We start from the raw sequence: 21,272 nt of genomic DNA on the forward strand, positions 1-21,272 counted from the left end.
GAGGTAAAACAGAAAGTGCTCCAAAGCACGTCACCAGTGTCTTTTCAGGTCATTAAGGGAAGCTTGAGAGGCCAAGGACAGCTGTGGAGGAGACAGGAAGAGGAGTGCTGTCCTCGGAGCTGGGCTGAGAAGGGCCCATCCTCAGGCCACCGAATGTCAGGGACAGCAAGCGTGGGCCCTCAGAAGCCAGGATGCCTGGGGTGTCGGATATAAGGGTTCACTGGAGCCCTGGGAAATGGGGAGGGGACAGCAGGTGCAGACAGAAGGTTACTTCTGTGAGGCTGCCGAGGAAGGTGCTAGAAGGTCTTTGCTTGCTGCCCCTGCCCCTCAATTTTCCATTCTCTACCAGCTCCAACAGAAAGCCCAGAGCAAACCACAGCTACGGGAAGGCCAACAGCTGGGTAAAAAGAGCCACATAGTTCGCCGTGAGAAACACAACTATTTCTGGAATCGACCCAGAAAGGAGCCTGAGGAGAAGATGCTGGGGACCCGGGTGAGGCAGCAGCGACTCAGAGGCAGGTGCTGAGTAGCGGGAAAGGGGTGGTTATTCCCAGCAGGCACGGCGGCAAGCCGAAAGCAAGAGAGTCTTACTTGGAGGGGGGGGTCTCTGCGGTGGGTGAGGCGGCCGAGGCCGAGTGGGCACCGACAGAGACCTGCTTGGAGAACGGTGCCGGAAATCTCCACCTGCTTCCAGCTCCTGCTTTACTGCCACCAGCTCAGCGCCATCTGGAGGACACGGCGGAACGCGAGTGAGGCGTGAGGCAGGGCTCAGATTTTTGTCTGCGCGGAACCGACTGTGCAGGAGGGTCCCCCTCCCTCCCGCAGAGCAGGGGTCCCCCCTCTCTGCCTCTGCTGACATGGGAGGGCGGGGCGGCGCCCAGTGCCTGCTTGGAACAGGAGATGAACGGTAGACAAGGCTTTCTGTCCAGGCATGAGAGACACGGAGATGTGTCCAAGCGTAGGGTTAGGGTTATTTCCTTCTGAAATAACGAAGGAGACTCAAACGGAGAAGAGGAGACAGTTGGAAGACCAGAGCCCCTCGGTTTGAATTCCTCACTCTAACACAGGACAGCTGCTTTGGAGGCTGAGAAGGTCACCGCCTCTGCCCCTGCCATCCCGGGGCAAGCTCCTGGAATGGGGGGTCCCTGCTCGCGCCTCAAGCCCCAAGTACTGTCACCCACTGCCAGCTCCTGCACAGGTGATCGACCTCCTGCCTTGTCCTGCAAATACTGTCTAAGGCTAGGAGGCACGTGAGGAGGTGACCGCTCTGATTTTTATTATACATTTATGACACGTAAGTTCAGGAACACGGCAGGTCTCCTCTCCCACACTACGACGTAGCCTGATGCATTTTATTTTCACTCAGACACTCCACCCCTCACATTTCCACCAGCTCAAACCCATGTAATTCTGAGGTTGGAACTGGGAAGAGGCAGGGCTTCTCCTTCTAATGGGAAGCATCGAGAACATGCCTTCACACCCGCCAGGTGGCAAGGTCACCCACATAGCCCCGTGCTCTCCTAATTTTTCATTCCAAGAGGCTTTGGTGCCCCTATGTGCCCTTCCCTCAAGGGGCTTCCTGAACGACGGCCACTCCCACAGAAAAGGACCTCCGGCTGTCTGAAGGGCATTCCCTTCGGCCCCTTCTATCCGGGCAGGAGCCCTCTGGATGTGCAGGGCACAGAACCACCTCGGTTGGGCGGCCGTCCCCAAACCCAGCCCTGCGTCTCAGTCACCTGGGGAGCTTCATGAGATACCAGATTTCCAGCGTCCCAGCCCCACCCCCCGCCAAACCCACATCTCCATGACCGAGCTCTGCAAGTGTACCTTTAAGAGGTCCCGATGGCTCAGTGCAGCCAGGCTCCTAACCACCCTTGGGACCATGGCACAAAGGGACTTGGGGTGTCTGCACCTCCCCCAGCAAATTACCTTCCCTGGGAAACCTCTCAATTCACTTTCAGCCCATTCTGTATTCTCAGCTGCAGCTCATGGCAACCTTCCGAACCTACTAGACAAAGCTTTCCTCCAACGGGGGAGGCACCATGAGCAGCAGCGGGAAGGCTCTTGTAGCTGTGGCAGAGTCTGGGGCTGGAGCACAGACAGCCCTCCTTTCCAGCCCGGGAAAGGCCAGCAGGCTTTACAACTTATTCCAAAGGGCCGTTACATTATGTAACCTAGAGCTTTGCAGTTTTTAATCTGCGGGACTTTCCGACCCTCTTTGCTTAAGTCTCAAATGATAGAATGATGCTAATGTATCATATTACTGTGTAATAACATGTTACAGGAATGTAACAAGACCCCAGCACTCAGGACATAGATGCTGGACCCCAGGGGGTGTGCTAGAGTGAAATACATCAGATGTAGAAAGACAAGCATGATTTCACTTACATGTGGAATCTAAAAAAATAAAACAAACAACAGCCAAGAACAAAAACAAAAACAAAATCCAAACCCAGAAAGAGACTCATACCTACAGAGGACTGGTGGTGCACTAGGGGGTGAGATGTGGGTAGGTGAAGGAGATTAAGAGACACAAACTTCCAATTTAAAATAAGTCAGTTACAGGGGTGAAAAGTATAGCATAACAGTCAGTAACACTGTTTCAATATTATATGGGGACAGATGGTAACCGCACACAGTGTAATGTACAGAATTCACTAAGTTGTACACCTGAAACCAATATAACATGGCATGTCAATTATATTTCAATTAAAAAATAATTATGTCTCTTATGGGAAACAAACATCGTGAGGAGGAAAAACGGAATTACAAATGTGAAGCCAGTTCAGGGCTGTGGCCATTTAAACATCCGGAGGAAACAGGAATTACCATGGATCTGGTGTGCTATAGCGGTACCAGCGGTTTAAAAAAAAAAAAAGTAAATAAAAAGCACTGGAGAAAGTCAATGTGGTGTAGCTGGACATGGGCCCAGAGCCCGTTTTCCACCCACTTGCTAGGTCTTGTGGTTTCAGCACTGGCGTGGGCCGTGAACACATAATTGTGGCCTCGTGCAAAGCCCTGGCACTGAGAGAGAGAGCGGATTCGATGCCCGAGGCTCTTTAGGAAAGGGAAGGGCCAAGCTACCTTTGTAGGTCGGGTGCTGCTTCTTCTTGTTGAGCACAGGTGACTTGCTGGCAGGCACCGCGGCTGTGGGGCTGGGGGCTTCAGAGAGGCTGTCCCCGCCCATCTCCCCGTCGGTGACCACAGGCTGACTTAGCTCATCCACCAAATAGTCTTCGTCATCTTCCAGGATATCCCCTTGGGGAGGAAATGTCACAGTGCACAATGAGGGTAAATAGCACGTCTGTCACCGTCTGGGCTTGCGGCTCGGCGTCAGGAGGCCTGTGGCCCAGCTTCAATGGGTACGCATCAACTGGTACAGAACCCCAGTTCCATTCAGGCCTGAGACACGGAGTGAGCCCAGCCCAGAGAGCCTCAAAGCCACTGTCCTCACTGTCATTTCAGACGGCTCCAGGGCTTACTGACCGCTACAGGCATCTCCCTTAGATGTGCACAGTCCCCAGCTTAGCTTGGGAATACAGTGCGTGTGCCCCAAGGACCCTCTGTCACCTTTAGGTGTGAGAAGGGGTCTTGAAAATCTCATGCTGGTTGTGGGAACTTCTTGCCTGCTGGCCTCGCCACAATGACCAAGAGGTCCTTGCAGAGGTACTCACCCTCTGACTCGTAGTCCAGAGTTGTGAAGTCGAAGTTTTCCTCCAGCAAACAGGAATTGGCAGTGGGAGACATGGAGGCCATGCTATCCCGTTTTCGGATGATCTCCTCTTGCAAACCTTTCAGCCAGTCCTTGGTCTTTGGTCTGATCTTCACGGCTCTGCCTTTCACCTGCGAGGACAGAGTGGCCATCTGAGAAGGGAGTACAGACCTTAGAACCACCTCCTTTGCTCTCAAAGGGCATCCTGCTCAAACTCATGCATAAGGAGTAGGCCAATCTTCCTGTTTTGCAAGAAAAGTTGAGGGCCTAGACCTCAGGCAAGATCAGCAGAGCTCACATTTGGTCTAACTAAAAGTTGAATCATCATCTCCAGCTTTTCATCCCATGTGAACGTAAAGCCAGGATATTATCAAAATGGAAACTACCTGTACCCTGTAGATTCCAAAATACACCGTCTAATGAGAAGAATAGCAAATGCCCTCCCACGTGCAAGTGTGAGCCGCGACAGATCCAGTGATGTGGGGGGATCTACCCTCTAACATTTGCTCTTCCTTCTAGATTCTGCAAATGGCTAGGGTTGGACATTAGAGACCTCAACGAGGAGACCAGGAACAGACACCAGAAGGAAGGGTGCTAGTTAGCTCCTGCCCTCATGTGGTGCCCCAGAAAACTCTGGGGAGTTAAGCAGCCCCCGTGCCATGGGGGACCGAGCACGACTCACCTTCATACCATCCACATCCAGGACGCTGAGAGCTGAGTGACTGTCTGCAAAAGTCACCAGCATCTGCCCTTGGTTGATCCTGGAATAAATGAGATGTACCAAGTCAATGGCAAGAACGATCGGCAGCTCTCGTGGTTCTGGCTGGTGATATATCTAAGAGGCACACGGGACCCATCCCAGCCAGGCGCTAGTACCTGACGAGAACGATGGTCCCATAATTGCCCAGGGTCTGCATGAGCTCTGCGCGCACGTCTTCAGGAAACTCGTTTTTCTCCTCTAAGGTCGGTGACTGAAGGTTGACTACGACGGTGGCATCCAGGGGGCCCTGGAAAGAGGACACTTCCCGGAACACTGTCTCCCGAGCACCCACATCAACTTCTTGAACTTCCACCTCCACGACTGCCAGCACGGGTCTGTGTTAGATAGGGAGGGAAGACAGGTGATGGGTGACAGGGCCGAGGAGGGCCCAGTCCCCAGAGATGCACTGTCGAGAGTGAACATCCATGGCCCGTGGGTGTGGCCCCAGCCCGGCACGGAGCCTGGCTGTCCTGTCCTAGGCTTTCCGACTCTATCTTTGGCCAGCCTTAGCATTGCCTTGACATTCTTGCTTAAGGAAGATTTGGAGAAAACAGCACTGGCTCTTAGCTGAGATTTTTCTACGTGGTATTACTCCGCACTGCCGAGGATGGAGAGAAGTGGGAATTCCCTCTTGGCTAGGGGTCCAAGGTTTTGGAGGGCTATTTGGCAATTGCTGTTAAGAATCTCAATAATGTTCATCTCTTTCAACCTACTACTTTTAATTCTAGGCCTTTTTTCTAAGAAAGTGATCAGAGAGGCATACAAAGATTTGTACACAAGGATAATTGTTACAGCACTGTTGATGGAAGTGGAAAGGGGAAACACTAACTGTGCCATAATAGGGAAACGGTGATGGTGCAGCCATCTGATAATATTTTATACAATTAATAAGAATAATGTCAGAGAAGCCAAGTTGACATACCCAGGAAAATAGATCAGCAAGAAATAATGCAGTCATTGTTTATTGCCATTGTGATACAGGGGTGGATTTACTCCCTTTGCAAAAATTTAGGAAATCCTTTATTATGAAGATTACATAATTTTTTTTTAAAGATTTTTATTTGTCAGATTGAGAGAGAGAGAGAGAGCGCGCACAAGCAGAGTGAGAAGCAGTCAGAGGGAGAAACAGGATCCTCACTGAGCAAGGAGCCCGACCTGGGACTTGATCCCAGAGCCCCTGGGATCATGACCACAGACAAAGGCAAACACCCAACCAACTGAGCCACCCGGGTGCCCCGATTATGTAATCTTCTTGAAGACATTTACAATACAGTGTTAAGAGGAAACAAAACATAAGAGACAATAGTAGATCATATGATGGTAACCCTGAAAACCAGGGACACGGCAAAAATGAGGAGATGTGAATGATAATCAGTGTGTTTCTCACACATTTATGTTGCAATTGTTAGATTTTTGGTTTTGGGGTTTTTTGGGGGGGCATCTAGAAGAAAAAAGATGGGGAAAATCTGATGCCGGGATATGCATTAAGTGAGAGGCAGAAAACCTCTTCCCACGAGCCGCACGTGCAGATGGGAAGCGCGGTGACTGAGGAAGCAGGTGCAGGTCCCGCGGGCCACGCCCCCAGCAGGAATGCAAATGGGCTACCGAGAAGTGGGAGGACTGGGCGAATCTGCAGAAGATGAGGCTGGCAGGGAAAAGCCAGTCCCCCTCATTTTGATCCCATTGATGCTTAGAATGATGAAATTAGGGAAAGAGAGGAAAAGAGCAGTGGCGGACAGGGGTTAGGGAGCAGACGGCTGTGGAAAGGCGCCAGGAGGCACCCTGTGGTGAAGGAGATGTTCCGTATCTTGACAGTGACTTTGTTGCTAGAGTGACAGGACCTCCTCACCGTGGGGCCTGGGGAAAGCGCATGCACGCTCCCCGTATTATTCCTTACAACCACACGCCAGTCTAGAATTATCTCAACATAAAACGTTTAACTTAAAAATATACATGCAGGGGCGCCTGGGTGGCTCAGTGGGTTAAGCCTCTGCCTTCAGCTTAGGTCATGATTCCAGGGTCCTGGGATTGAGTCCTGCATCAGGGAGCCTGCTTCCCTTCCTCCTCTCTCTCTGCCTGCCTCTCTGCCTACTTGTGATCTCTGTCAAATAAATAAAAAAAAATCTTAAAAAAAATAAAATAAATGCAGTAAGGCAACATGGTAAGTCTGCAAGATATAATCCTAATGTTCTCTATGCATGTGTGTGTGTGTGTGTGTGTGTGTGTGTAAAAAGGTGTCGGCACTGGGCACACACCACACACAGGCTAACATTTTGGTGTAAAAGCTTCTAACACGCGTGGAAAATGCAGAAGACACCTAACAGACCATTACAGACATTGTCTCAGAGGAACTACGGAGGGTTTGTTTGCGCCCGTATTTCTCCCTTAACGGCCAGTAACTGAGGGCTCTGCTTTTGTCATCAGAAAGATCTGCAAATGTTGAAGACGCTCTTCAAACCAGCTCCTGGCATCCCAGCTGAGCGAAGGCAGCTCCGTCCTTCTGGCTGCTCAGACCCAGCTCTGGGAGCCTCCTCAAGTGCCCCCGCCCCCACAAACACACACACACACACACACACACACACGCATGCGACACACTATCCAACCCTTACGCAATTCTGTGGGCTCCACTTTCAAAGTCTATCCAGAACCCATCCACATCTCGCCATGGCGACCCGTGACCACCTGGTCCAAGGCTGTCACTGTTTCTTCCCTTGCCTACTGTGCCAGCTTCTTCCTTGGACCCACTGCACTCTCTTTGGCTGACTCTGTCAACACCTCGTCAGATGAGGCCACTCCTCAGTCCGAGGAAAACCCGAACCCCACGTTCTTGGGCCCACAGGCTTCCACACGGCCTGCGCTGCTCCCCAGCTTCTAGGACTTCTTCTACTCTTTCCATTCCCCCTCGGTTCTCTGGATCCCTGAAGGTTCACGGCCTCGCTCCTCACCCTGGAATGCTCTCTCCCTGACACCGCTATGGCTCACACTCTCTCTTCTTTCAGGTCTGGCCTCCATGGTCATCCTATCTGAAAGGCCTTCCTTGAACGCCAACCCTTTTTCTGAGTCTCATCATTACCATTTTTCCTTTCATGTTTGTTTACTGTCTGTCTGTCCTCACTAGACAACTTCCCGGTAATGTGGTCTTGTCTGTTTTGTTCTCTGTCAATCCTCAGTGCCAGCAATAGGGCCCAGTATTCGAGGTCTTTCAGGGAATAGTGGTTAAAGGCGTTGCTTCTAAAGACACTCACTGAACTAGCAAACCTATAGTTCTCTGTAGAAAGTCCCATAACCGGAGATTCCCCAAGGTTTGTTTCTAAGTATGTATTTGCAACAACAGGTTTCTTAAGAATTTAGAGTATCTAAAGATTTGTACCTCCTGGCTGACCAGCTCTTCACTACCAAATCTCTCCTAATTTCTTTCCTTGTAGAAGGTGAAAACGACAGGCTAGTTTTGGTAGCAGCCACGGGAAGAGCAAATCCTTCCTATTTGCACCCCGCAGCCATCCTCGGTCTCTTTCAAGATACTCCACGAGACTAATCGCCCTCCGTGGCTGGTCCCAGCACACACCGACAGCTCAGAGCATCAAAGAACTCAGATCCAACACTTAAAAACCCTTTGGCATTTGCAATGATAAAATATTAGAGAAAAAAAATTTAAAAAAATTTTTAAAAATTAGAAAAAAAAATCAGAAAAAAAAATTACCAGCAGGTGAATGAGTACATTCCATGGACATATTCAGTAGAATACTGGACAGCAATTATGAGGGAATGAGCCAGGTCTGTAATATCAATGTGACTGTGTCTCAAAGCCATTAAGTGACAAAAAAAAAAAAAAGCAAGTTGTGCAGTGACATCATTTATGGGAATTTCAATGACAAAATAGGCTGCACCTTTGCAATTTTTACCCCTGAGGTCATTTATGATGTGAGCAATTGCCATGCTAACACGGATTAAATCTTGGTGGAGGGGACACAGCTAGTGGTCACCCTCTTCTTCGTTCTTTGATATCTTTCACACGCGTGCACACACGCATTCCGCAGGGGACAGCGTGTCCGTTCACTGCAGAGAGCAGCAGACGCCGCTTTCCACAGCCCAGGACAACATGCCGGCGGCAGCGAGGACTGTACCTGTGATCAGATGCTTGGAGCTCGGCTCGGCCGTAATACTTGAGGGCACCTGGAGACCAGGAATGTCTGACGGTGCTGTCAGCCTCTACGTCGTTGTCTAGAAGGTTGAGTTCTCCAGCTGCTCGCAGAGGTTCCAATCAAGAGACCCACACACAACACAAAACGGTATCAACATACGAGAATGCCGACAGGAAGCTCGCGCCAGGGGTCTACCACACGGACATGCCTGTCTCAGACCCGTTTGCTCTAACCTGAGCTGGCTTGGGCGGGGGTGGGGAGGGAAGGAGGTCAGGGTCGGGGAGAGGGGGTCTGGGGGAGAGAATGTCTGTAGATGATCCAGCGCTGCTACGCCCTTCCCAGGGGACAACCCGAGCGGGTGTGCGGACGTAGCTGTGGGGTTCCCTCCCAGGGGCTACAGGAGCACAGGAAGTCTGCAGCCCTGTGTGTAGGCAAAGCCAAGGCCAAGGACATCACAGTATGCCTGCTTTTTGATGCCTGGACGATGTCCACAGACCTCCAGAGACTGATCTGAATGACGGGATTCCCTGGCTTTGAAATCTCTGTGCCCATCTTGCCAGAAAAGCAGAGCTGTTTCACCTCCCGGTGCCCTAATCCACCACCCTTCCTGGTGTGGCGTCGCTAGCAATTCAAGACGTCCTCGACAACGGACTGAGAGAAAACGCTCCTTTCCTGCGTCCGGCTCACGTTCAACGCGGAGCTGGGGCCTGAAGCAGGTCAGCGTTTGGTTGAATTAAATGTGAGGGATGACGTGCACGTAGGTAAGAGGGACAGTCGCTGGAGGGGAAGGGCCGAGGCCTCTCTCCTTGCTGCCCGCGCAGAACAGAAGGCAGACGGCGCGGGGGGTGTGTGTCAGGCAGGGGGAAGGGGACAGCCCTGGTGCAGGACGGGGAAAGCCAGGGGGTTCCCCAAAACACAACTCCCAAAGCTTAGGGGCTCCCAACTGGATTGAGTTTCCTATAGTTCTGGCTCCAGACAGTTGTCATTTCTACAGCACAGCGCGCCGCGCTGAATGAATGGGACCGACCTCCCCTCTGCACTATCGAGCGCGCAGCCGCAACCACCTCCGAACGCTCGCACATCTCACGCACCTGTCCTGTCAAAAGAGTGCCTCTTCCTCCACCACAGGACCCTGTCTGTCCAGGCAGGGGTGCGGCACTTGTCACTCGTGTCGTAGGCGGCCGAGCCAACATCATACTTGTAGGTGGGTCCAAAATTAATGGCGCCTTCATGAAAGTCTTTAAAAATCTATCGGGAGAAAAGACCAAGACCACCTTAGCTCTTCTAGATTCTGTACGTCACACGCAAAAACCCAAAATAATAAAGCACGTTCCGGAGTGCTCTAGGTCCTAAAAAAGACAAAATCTGCCTTGTAGTTGTAAGTATGTTTACAACTGGCACGGGCGTGCTATTTCATTAGCAGGAGAGGGGTGGCTGCTCATTCCGCTGACTGACACACCACCCCGGGATCTCCCACCCAGCTCGGGTACCCGAGGTACCACCGTCCACGTCAGTGCCCGGGAGACAGGGGAAGGCGCGAGGCGAGGATCCCAGCTGTCCATCTGCTCAGCGTCAGCGCAATGCCCCGCTCGACCCGACAAGGCCTTCGTTGACATTCGCTAACTCAGTGAGTTGCGTCAACGAAAGCCTAGACCTGAAACTGAATTCTGTTTCTGTTTGGCTCTAGATCTAGCCCCAGCACTGTGAGACGACCCTGGAAAGACCTCACTACTTCTCTCCGGGCACCTGCGGGACGGTGTGGACAGCACCAGTAGAGGGGAGAAAGAAAAACCTGCTCTAGACAGGGAAGGTGTGGTTCCTTTTCCGTCGGGCCACCCCTCAGCAATCCACGTCCGTGGCAGGCTGAGCCGGGAGTGAACAGGGAACCGCAAAGAATGTCTGACTCTTGCTAGGGGAGACCTCAACGCCTCCGGACACGGGACCAGCCGCTTGATTTTCAAAAGGTAAACGGAGCGCAGCTGTGCTCCCGTCAACTCCCCCGCCGGCTACAAAGCTAACAGGCGCCCAAACGAGCAACAGTATTAGCTGGAGATGTTCTGGGTCACCTGGAGGTTGGCCTCGGTGACCTGCAGGAACTGAGAGCAGATCCATACTTGAATCTTTCCTATCACGTCACTAGCACATGGTCGGGGGGGGGGGGGGCACCTGGTGGCTCACTCGACTGAGCATCTGACTCTTGATTTCTGCTCAGGTCATAATCTCAGGGTCATGAGATCAATCCCTCTCGGGCTCCATGCTCGGTGGGAAGTCTGCTTGAGATTCTTTCCCTCTGCCCCTCCCCCCACTCATGTTCCATCTCTCTACAAGAAATCAATAAATCTTTAAAAAAGAAACCGCACATGGATCATGTAGGGGATAAACGTGAGCTCTGTAGCTTGACAGCTGTGGGCGGCATTGTGGCTCTGTGTACTGTGTGACCTTGGGCTCATGGGACCTGGGCCTCAGTCTTCTTGTCTATAAAATGGGTACAATACCGAATTTATAGGATGGCCCTGAGGATTATCTGCCCAAATTGGTGTATAAAGTATATCAGGTATTGTTCTAACATGTTAGTGTGCTTGCCAATGAGAAACAGAGATCTCATGAAAACAGAGTACTGGAATGTCACTTGATGGCCAAGTATATGTAAGGACAGCCAGCCCTGTGAGGCTGGCCTGGACATGGGGTGGGGTGGGCTTGCCCGCACCAGTGTTCAGCAGCCTCACCACACTGTGGTCATTGCAGACATGTACCCCTCACCCCCAGGAGCTCTGACTCCAATGGAGCACAGCTATAGGCTCAAGAGTCCAACTTACTTTTCCACTTGATTTCTGTAGCTGCAGCTGATCAAATTCCAGAAGTTTCTTCCAGTCTTGGCGTTTGACAAAATAGAAGACTTCCTCATAAGTGAGGTCGATGCGGTAGTTGAAATCGCCGCACCAAAACACATAATCGTGAGAAAAAATGTTTCTTCCCTGTTTCAAGAAAATCACAGTCATTCCGGCCCACCTTGCAAAGGAGGTGGGAGAGGGGGAGGAAAGCTCACCAGGCAGATGACAAAGATGTCTTTTTCCCTAAAAAGCTACTTAACGAAAGACTTCACAGAGAGTACCTCATCTTTCCTTAATCCTGTACACCTGCTGGGGAGCTTTTCTAGCTATCTTCATTTTAAATGACGGTGTTTCTGAGTGGTTTAGGGAAAGTTCCTATCTAATGGGGAACCACGACTGCCCGTCTTCACTGCGCCGGTCCCAGCTCTGAGATCAGGCTGTGTTCTGCTTTCCTTACATCTACATCCAAAGACGAGTTGTCCAAACATTCAGTGTTAGGAGGCTTACAAACATCAAAAGGTCCAGAATGTGCAACTTTGTAAAATGTCACGGATTTTATCCATTTTCCTCCTGTGACACTCTATCCCTTTCTTCCCTCCCCCTGCCCTGTCTGGCTCACCCTGAGCCTGTGGTCCCCAGCACAACCCTGGAGCGCGTGGGACCCTCGCCCTTCCCTCCCTGCCGTGAATCACAGCGCCAACAACAGCAGCCATAACACACCACCCCTATCGCCCATCCACCTGTGCTGGGCTCTGTCCTGGGGGCACACTGCCCTCACAGCAACCCTGTGAGGCATGCACTGTTGGTTCTCCTTTAGATAAAAATAAAAAGTTCAAAAGAACCTGCTGCAGTTACACCAATGTATAATAAAGGCAACTTTGGACTCCGATCTGCCTAACGCCAAAATCTGTTTCTACTACCCTCATGTGGCATCTCCAGTCTAATCAGGACAGAAGATTAACATGACCACAACCAAATCAATAAGTGCGTAGAGCACTGCTTGCCCGACAGAACATTCCGCAGTGATGGAAATGTTCTCCGTCCACGCTGTCCAAAACAGGAGCCACCAGCCTCAAGCGGCCACCAGCAGCCACCGAGTGGCCATCAGGAAACATGGCCCATGTAACCAAAGAACTTTTCATTTTATTTAAATCCCTGCTTGTGGCTAGTCGCTGGGCAGCTCAGGTGTAAAGTATTAACTTATACAGGTATCCTCAATATTTCTACTGAAAAAAAAAAAAAGCTCTATTTTAAGCCCTTTGAATATTTTGCATGTGTCCAAAGTTTCCTATTTCAAATAGCACTTTAAGTGAGAAAGGCTGGACTTTTTTTTTTTTTTTTTTAACTAAAGGAACACACAAAGAAAACACGCATCATGTCCTCTGTGGTCTGGAAGACTTCATGTCGTAAATTTCCCAACTCTACGTGTTTCTTCTTTAATCCAAGAAATAAAAACCACGGCAGAGATTACAGCACTTATTAGTGAAAATGAAGGCGTTCTACCTCGAGTCCTCGTGTAGCCCAGTACACAGGATGTCAGGTTTACCAGTCTATCTGGCCTCACCGGGAGGAGCTCCACCACCCAGCCAGCTGAGTCACAGACACTGGCAGAACACGTGATGGAAAGAGCTGGCCTCCGCTCACTGCAGGGAGACTGGGGGCTGCACCAGGCTGAAGGTGTGCAGGCAAGCGTCTCCTTGCAGGCAGGGGAACAATCGGAGTCTGGAGAGATGCCCTGGCTCTGGGATAGAAACGCCTGCCACCGCTAGAGGGCAGCGTGGCGCAGGCTGTCTGCAACCCGGCGCCCAGGAGGGAGGAAGCAGACCCCTTGGTCATGAACACACAGATTTCAAAAAAATGGGCATTCTTATCTGAGCTGCAACAGTAGGTAGGTCTGAAGACCATGACTCTTAAGAAAGACAAGTCTCCTACTGTTTGGATTCAGATGTTCTTCACTAACTTGGACAAAGCAGGGACAGTGAACAAGAAAACCAGAAAACGCACAAAAATGCCAAGAGAAATGTGGGGTGCATAAGGACATTCAGGAAACATATAATAGAGACAGGGCACAGAATACTCCAGGGACATCCGCGGGGCTTCGCTCTACTGCCCCATCCTAGGTCACGTCCCCTCCCCGGGAGCTGAGCCCCCTGGCGGCGGCAGCAGGGACCCTCCTAGAGTGGCTTCCTGTCCCCCACCCCATGCCGGCCTCTATCAGCAGCTCCAGAAACCACGTGTGTGGCGGCCGCAAGCAGGCAGCTAGCACGTGCGCCCGGGTCACATCCCAGGCCACCGTGTGCTCTCACCATTGGGAAACTCAGCTTCTGGGTGATCTCCCTGTAGTCTTCGTTCCTCTCCTTCACCTGGGACTGCCCGGCCGTCAGGTGGCTGCACACGAAGCAGAAGCTGGTGCTGTGGAACTGGAAGCGGATGCCCACGGCCCCTTTGTTCCCGGCCTTTCCCCCCATGCCCGTCTTCACCGTGTCAATGGCCACGTCCCTGCAACACACAAGGTGCACACGCAGCGGCTCCTTAGCGGCTAAAAAGGAAGAGTGCGAACCAGCTTGTGGCAGCGGGGGGCTGCGCTGTCGGGACGGCCTTCTGGGCAACTGGGCCACCCAGTGACTCCGGACCTCTCTCCTCTCCCTGCGGCAGCCCAGAGGACCCTCTCCACTACCCCAGCTCTCAAGGGCCCCGCGCTCACAAAGGCACCTGGGAAGCTTCCCACCCTAGCCCTGCTTTGCGCTCCCAAGTTCTCCCAAGTCCCCGTCCCCCGGAGGCCGTGCGGACGGCCCCGTCCCCTGCCCACCCGTCACGGCTGCATTAAGAAACAGGAAACATCTAGTGACTGGTGCTGGGCTACCTGGTGCCTAGGCAGCCTCCTCGCAGACACCTGCTCACACATGATGCCAGGTGACAACGCACATGTGTGAGTGCACGGGTCTACAGGACGGAGCCTGAGGCACTCGGAGGCCGACACCTGCTCCCTGGGACTATCAGTGGGCAGATGAGGCTGGGGGGTAACCGGCCCAGAAGCCTACGAGCTAAGGCAGCTAAGACTGGAGGAGAGGCTGGGGTCCCAGGGCGGCTGCAGGGAAATCTGGAGCTCCTGAGTATAGCTTCCTCACTCACGGTTCAACTCTAACCTTTACCCTGACCCTGACCTTTGCCGACTTCCACTCATGCACTCTGGACACCACCCAACTGCCAGAACAAACAGTCGGGGAGACACGGACTTAAGGAATTTCCCAAAGTCATAGGTGAGGACTGTGAACAGGGAGCATAGTCCCGCTCTCCCAGCATGGGCCCTGGCATGCCTCTGGTCCTCTAAATGTTCAGAGGTGTTTAACCAGGAGGGGGCAAGGTCTAGCCTGGCATAGGCAGTGAGTTTAGCTGGGCATGGGCGGAGATTCTAGGGACATGAGTGAGAAGGTAGCAGTGGGAGGTCATGAGTCATTGAGGGAAAAGGTGAATTCTTCCCAAACCTTAAAACACGCAATGCACACAGACACATGTACACACACACGCACACACACTCATACACACACGCACACTCTTTCCTAAGAGGACACCCATGTGCTGAGGGCTCCCTTTCTGACACACACACAGCAGCCACTAGAGCGGCGCTACGGTGGGGTGACAGCGGTAGAGGCATTCTGCGCACACATCTTATTCAGAACGCTTTTAAAAAAAGAGACAAAAGCATTGGCATTTCCCGCCGGGTTACTCAGCACTTGGTCACAGGTTTCCTGCCTAAAACTTCAACAAGGAATCCCTTTCCTTGCACAAGACTGAGCCTGGGAGGAGAACAATCACTCCTTCTGAAGGAGTTCAGCTTCCTGGCCCGCAAGGTTCCTTCCCACTGTGGCATTTTAATCTCCAGACAATATTCTATTCAGCCTGCTTTTTCCTCGGGGGGCTGCTACATTTATCTAGAATAATGGCAAGTCCTGATTCCTGTTGCAGGAGGGGAGGAGAGAGAGGAAGTCTGAACAAAACACCGAGACGAACAACCCCGCGTCCCCCAGATGTTCATAAACCAAATGTTCTTACCTGATGAATGGGACATGGTATGGACGTACAAAGATATACAGACAGACGCCCACCAGCTGTGCCGAAGTCAAGAGAATGTACCTATGAGAGCGTGAGATGGCTTTCTGGAGCTGCTCACCCCACATCTTCCTGTTGGTGGTACTGGAGACGAGAAAGAAATGATGCTTCACGTTCTGCTGGAGATGGGCTCTCCCACTGACACACTCCTTCAACTCCTATTCTTCTCATAGGACTGCTGTCACACTGTCCCCTCTCCCGTGTGAGTGCCATGCTTTCATCTCTGCAGCGGGCTGTCCGCGTATTTCTGGCTGTGTCGTACACATCATTGCTCATACCGCACCCCACCTCTGCTACTAAAACCCATCACAGCACCTCACTCCTAAGAGCTGCTGAGATCAGGTGTTATTGGTTCAGAAAGTTCCTTGAGATTAAACAAGAAAGAAAAAGTCCAGTTGACCCTATACAAAATGTTAATGCAGCGGTTTCCTTTCCTTTGTATCTGGTGTTGAGAAGAGATGCACCTTCTCCCCACACTTCTGCTTCTCACCTTCCCCGGGAAAGGTGAGTCAACACCCGCCCCCCAGCCGGGCCGTCAGCCATGCCCTCCAGGTGTGCGCACACCAGCTCACAGGGTGACTCAGCCTCCGCACGCAGCCGAGCACCTACGGCTGTAACCCGCCCTTCCTTCGATTTCCTTAATTTGTGAAGAAGGAGGAACGCGAGCTGCACATCTGCCAGTGTGTGGGCGGGGCAGGAGTGCCATCAGGAGAATCCACACACCGAGGGCCACAGGGCAGGAGAGGCGGAAGCAGGACGGACCCAGTGTCCCACTCCCAGCCTGGCACCTGGCTCGGGGAACCTCGGGTGAGTTTGCGGGTGCGACCCTGCAGCCCCGTGCCCGGACGCTCACCTGGCATTGACGATATTCCCCGCGCTCAGTTCCACCATCTCTTCAAACCCCACGGCAAATATGTCAGCTGGGCTGTCCTCATCTGGGGGAAAGGCGGGAGTTGAGGGCAGTCAGCACAAGACCTGCGTTCGTGGACTCGTGGGGTGCCCCGTGTGACCCATTTGAGCCCGGGTGTGCCGCTGCGTGGGTGCACTTGTCCAGGTGGCTCCGAGAGGCTCCGTGCTGATTCTCACCTTCCCTCACCTCCCTGGCGCCCACAGCCTTTCCCGGTGTCCATCCTGGGGCAGATCAGTGACCTCTCTAAACCTGTTCCTTTGTCTTCAGAAGGGACAGGAGCTGCCATCTCCCAAGGACGTCATGAAGCATCCATCAGAGGACATGTGTGAAGTCCCCACCCCACCCTGCGGGTAGTAAGGGCACTGCCCTGTGGGTCCTTCTTTCTTCCTGGCCACCAACACGGGCATCAGACCCAAAGGCATGTTCCACGCTTGCCCGTGTCCCTCTCTACTCTGCACAGTGCGGGGCCGGGCCTTGCCTGGTTCATGACGGACTCATGGGGTCCTGGCCCCGGGGGACTGCCATTCCTGGTGGCTGGAGGAGGGGAAACCCTGTCCAGCTGGGGACCGCGGAGGTCTGCTGGGGACGTGCGTTTTACGGGGAGCACAGCAAGCCGAGGCATTGCGCGCCCCTCCTCTCCACGTCCCCTTTAACAGGGAAGCGGAGGAATGAATAGGACCCCTCCCCCCAGCCACTGGCCACATCTCCCAGTGCCTCCCCACCCTCTGCTACTCGGCCCCGGAGCCCTCAAGCCAGGCCGTGGCTCCCAGCACTGCAGAAAGGGAGACCCGAGAGAGGGGAGGGAAGCTCCTTCAACGGGGGCTGCTCTCACGTTCTCTGCGCGTGTAGGGCTGGCCCCGGGGACACCGTGAATGGTCGCTGCCACCACAGGAACCCCAGGAACCCTGGGCCATGGACTCGAGCCACCATGTGCCACAAGGCAGCAGAGGTGGGGGCACAGACTGCCCGGGACAGTGAGGGATGGGCTCTGGGCAAGGCTCGGGGCCGCTGCTGAGAATGGATACGGCTGAGTGGCGGATCAGGGCTCTCCTGCAGGACCTAAGGGAGCTGGAAACAGCGGCCCCCAGCCATGCTGCCTGCAGAGGAGCATTCCTGCTTCAAACCCTTGTTCTGAGGCCGTTCCGCGTTACCCTCCAGGAGACTCCCCACCCCGACCACCCTGCCCCACGTTCGGGAGAGACAAGGTGTCCCACGATTTTCCAGATGTGTTCTGGAAGCCCCGGGACCTTCCTGAACGTTCTGGGTGAGAACACCCACTACCAAATCGCGGGAGTCATGGGCTGCAGGGAAAGGTCAAGCCGAGGGCCCCCCGGACGCTGCATGGGCCGGTCAAGGCCGCTGTGCTCACCCTGGGAGCCCGTGAGGCCGGCGAGCCTGGGGGAGTCGAGCAGCCAGTCGGCCAGCTCGGCCGTGCCCAGGAGGTTGCTCCGGAACTGCTTGCCTCCGTTCACGTTCCAGGTCCCCGTGGCAATGCGGATCCGCTTGAAAGTCGTGAATTCTGACTGGCGCTCCGCCATGGCTCTCAGGATCCTGGGCGTCACTGCGAGGAGGCAGGAGAGGGCCCGCGCGTCCGCGCTGCACTGCCACGTGCAAAACCACGGGGGGGGGGCTCCCTGTCGGAGAGGGGGCTGCGATCCTACAGACGGGGTCAGGGGTTTGCCGCGAGAAGCTGGGAAGGGGCTAAAGCCAGAAGCCCCTGGGTGGCTCAGTCGGTTAAGCATCTGCCTTCGGCTCGGGTCATTATCCCAGGGTCCTGGGATCGGGCCCCATTATCAGGCTCTTTGCTCAGTGGGGAGCCTGCTTCTCCCTTTGTGCCTCCCCCTGCTTGTGCTCTCTCTCTTTCTCAAATGAATAAGTAAAATCTTAAAAAAAAAAAAAAAAAAAAGGCGGCTAAAGCCACCATAACCCGTACACTTCCCTGGGGCATTTTTGCGACAAAGTCCTGAAAACACAGGACCAGGCAGATGTTCCTCCTCCACAGGCGTTAGCCGACCAGACCCCACAGGGAGCCTCGGCCATGGCATTTCCTCCACGATCCAGGGGGACATCAGCGAGGGGACACTGCGACCTACCACAGTTTAAACATCCTTATCTGAAACTTGAAACAGCCTACAGCCTACCCTATCTTTGCCTTTTTTCACCCTCCATCCCTCAGGAGATGTTTTGTTGGCTTTATATTGGACTCAAGCCTTTAAAAAATCATTGCCCTGAACCAGGTCCATGCTCTGAATATCCAAAATACAGTCCATTTTTTAAACTAGCGACTTACCCCGAATAGAAGTCACGCCTACCTGTCTACTCAACAACGTGCTGTGCTACGCAGACCCTCCCGCAGCTTTGACCGAGCTGGCCTTGTCTGCGGTCGACACAAATAACCACGGTGGCTACCGGAAGCCAAGTGAGAGTCAGACCCCGTGGAAGAATGAGAGCAGCAAAGCGGCTGTGAAACCCATGGTGAGCATGGGCAGATTCATTTTTCAAAAATCCCTTAATGCTGGGGCGCCTGGGTGGCTCAGGTCATGATCTCAGGGTCCTGGGATTGAGTCCCGCATCGGGCTCTCTGCTCAGCAGGGAGCCTGCTTCCCTTCCTCTCTCTCTGCCTACCTCTCCATCTACTTGTGATTTCTCTCTGTCAAATAAATAAATAAAATCTTAAAAAAAAAATCCCTTAATGCTTACATATTCTTATAAGGAAAAATGCTGGATTCTCCTCTTCTTCTCCACTGAGAGCTCTATAGCATTTATAGGGTCTAGGGGATAAAGTGCCATTAAAATTCCCTCAAAGACACCTGCCCGGGCGCCTGGGTGGCTCAGTGGGTTAAGCTGCTGCCTTCGGCTCAGGTCATGATCTCGGAGTCCTGGGATCGAGTCCCGCATCGGGCTCTCTGCTCAGCGGAGAGCCTGCTTCCCTCTCTCTCTCTCTTCCTGCCTCTCCATCTACTTGTGATTTCTCTCTGTCAAATAAATAAATAAAATCTTTAAAAAAAAAAAAAAAAAGACACCTGCCCAGCTCATTCACAGGTGGAAGACAAAAACCAACCCCGCCCCCCCCAAACCATGAACTTACAGAGAACAGACTGGGGGGTGACGGGGTTAGGGGAGGAAAAGGTGAAGGGAGTCAAAAGGTACAATTATAAGTCCTGGGATGAACCGTACAGCAGCGACACCAGACTTTTATAATCCTGTGTTGTGTATTTCAAAGTTGCTAAGAGAGTCGCTCTGAAATGGTCTTACAAGAAAAAAAAAACCAACTTTTTCGTAACTATGTGTGCATAGATATTAACTAGACTTGCTGTGATCATTTCACAACGTTCACACATATTAAATCATTATGTTGTCCCCATAAGAGTCATACAATGTCATATGTCAACTGTATTTCAAGTAACAAGAAGAAACCTTTAGCTGTTGACAGAAGCACAAGTCTTGGCCCCCGAGAGCAGGAGGTGTCCTGATCTTCAGAGACAAGCATTTCTTCTCCCTTTTTCAGCTCTACAGGGTCCTGGGGGCTTAACAAAAGGAGGCAACTCTCACAGGTGACTCCCAGGGATGAATGATGACTGGCGATGGGAACCAGAACCCACCGGAGCTGAGAAAGGGTTTCAGTCCAAGCCAGCACTCCGAGAAACGGACACGGAGAACAGTACAGGGTCTCCTGAAGCATCTTCTCGACTTTCCCCCTTCTTTCGGTTTGGAGATACACAAGAACGTGTAAGAGCGGACTCACACTCAAGGCCTAAAGCCCAGGCCCCCAGGAGCTACAGTGATAGCTGCTACTGTGTATATTCCTCTGCCTCAGTCATGCCAGGACCAGGGGGATGTCCACGCCTCTCACCCAAAGCCTACCAGAATTATTTAAACTGGCCAAGCCTGAACTGTTTACTCTGTCCTCTCTTTCCTGCAAAAACCCCAATAAAGAAGACCCCAATAAGCCCCCCTGTGGCACGTTCCCCATGCCTAGGACCTGCAAGTCTAATAGATTTTTTAAACAGGTAAAACTGGTATATAACACTATACGTCTCAGGTAGAAACTGAGTTGTATTATTATAGCTCTTCGATCACCCCCAGAAGCCTTGTTATCATCGATCACCATGCTTCTGACCCCTTTACCCAGCTGCCCACCCCACCCCCTCACCTCCCCGGTAACAACAAATCTGTTTGTATCTGTAAGTTTCTGTTTGTATCTGTAAGTTTGCTTTTGTTTTGTTTTGGATTCCACAGGAGTGAAATTACAAGGTAACTGTCTTTGCCCACCTGACATATTTCACTTAGCTACTACCTTCAAGGTCCATCCAGGTAGCTACAAATGGCTGGATTTCATTCCTTTACCTGGCCAGGTAGTGCATGTGTGCATGTGTGTGTGTGTGTGTGTGTGTGCATGCACGCACACACACACACCTTCTTTATCCATCTACTGATGGGAACTCAGCTGCACCACGGCACACCACTACAAACAGACGGGTGTGCATATCTTTTTGAATCAATGTTTTCCCATTCTTCGGATAAATCCGCACAAGTGGGAGAGTTGGAGCATATGGTAGTTCTATTCTTAACTTTCTGAAAAATCTCCGTACTGCTTTCCAGAGTGACTGTGCCAATTTACTTCCCCACAAACAGTGCAAAATGACTCCCTTATCTTCACAGCCTTCTCCGGTGCTTGTGGTCTTTCCGCCTGGGGTGAGGTGAGACCTTATTTCCTTCTGATTTGCACCCCTATGACAAGTGATGCTAACATCTTCTCATGGGCCACTCCACTGCCCATATGTTTTCTTTGTAAATATTCAGGTCT

At 52.4% G+C, this 21,272-nt stretch overlaps 1 protein-coding gene across 4 annotated transcripts in view; it reads right to left on the reverse strand.

Moving 5' to 3' along the window:
• SYNJ2 (synaptojanin 2) overlaps positions 1-21,272 on the reverse strand; it is a 93,516-nt gene that overhangs the window by 6,831 nt on the left and 65,413 nt on the right. For 2 of the 4 annotated variants that reach the window (XM_082729568.1, XM_082729570.1), the window contains exons 12-23: positions 17,835-18,026; positions 16,409-16,490; positions 15,499-15,639; positions 13,752-13,944; positions 11,431-11,589; positions 9,706-9,862; positions 8,597-8,714; positions 4,589-4,807; positions 4,395-4,473; positions 3,675-3,843; positions 3,085-3,258; positions 592-726 (exon numbers count right to left, since the gene is read on the reverse strand). In XM_082729568.1, coding sequence (XP_082585694.1) covers positions 592-726; positions 3,085-3,258; positions 3,675-3,843; positions 4,395-4,473; positions 4,589-4,807; positions 8,597-8,714; positions 9,706-9,862; positions 11,431-11,589; positions 13,752-13,944; positions 15,499-15,639; positions 16,409-16,490; positions 17,835-18,026 — 1,818 coding nt within the window. The remainder of the gene's footprint in view (positions 1-591; positions 727-3,084; positions 3,259-3,674; positions 3,844-4,394; positions 4,474-4,588; positions 4,808-8,596; positions 8,715-9,705; positions 9,863-11,430; positions 11,590-13,751; positions 13,945-15,498; positions 15,640-16,408; positions 16,491-17,834; positions 18,027-21,272) is intronic. The other 2 variants (XM_082729569.1, XM_082729571.1) reach the window with 1 other exon arrangement.

This window comes from Mustela nivalis, assembly GCF_964662115.1.
Source record: "Mustela nivalis genome assembly, chromosome: 5".
NCBI classification, from domain to species: Eukaryota; Metazoa; Chordata; class Mammalia; order Carnivora; family Mustelidae; genus Mustela; species Mustela nivalis.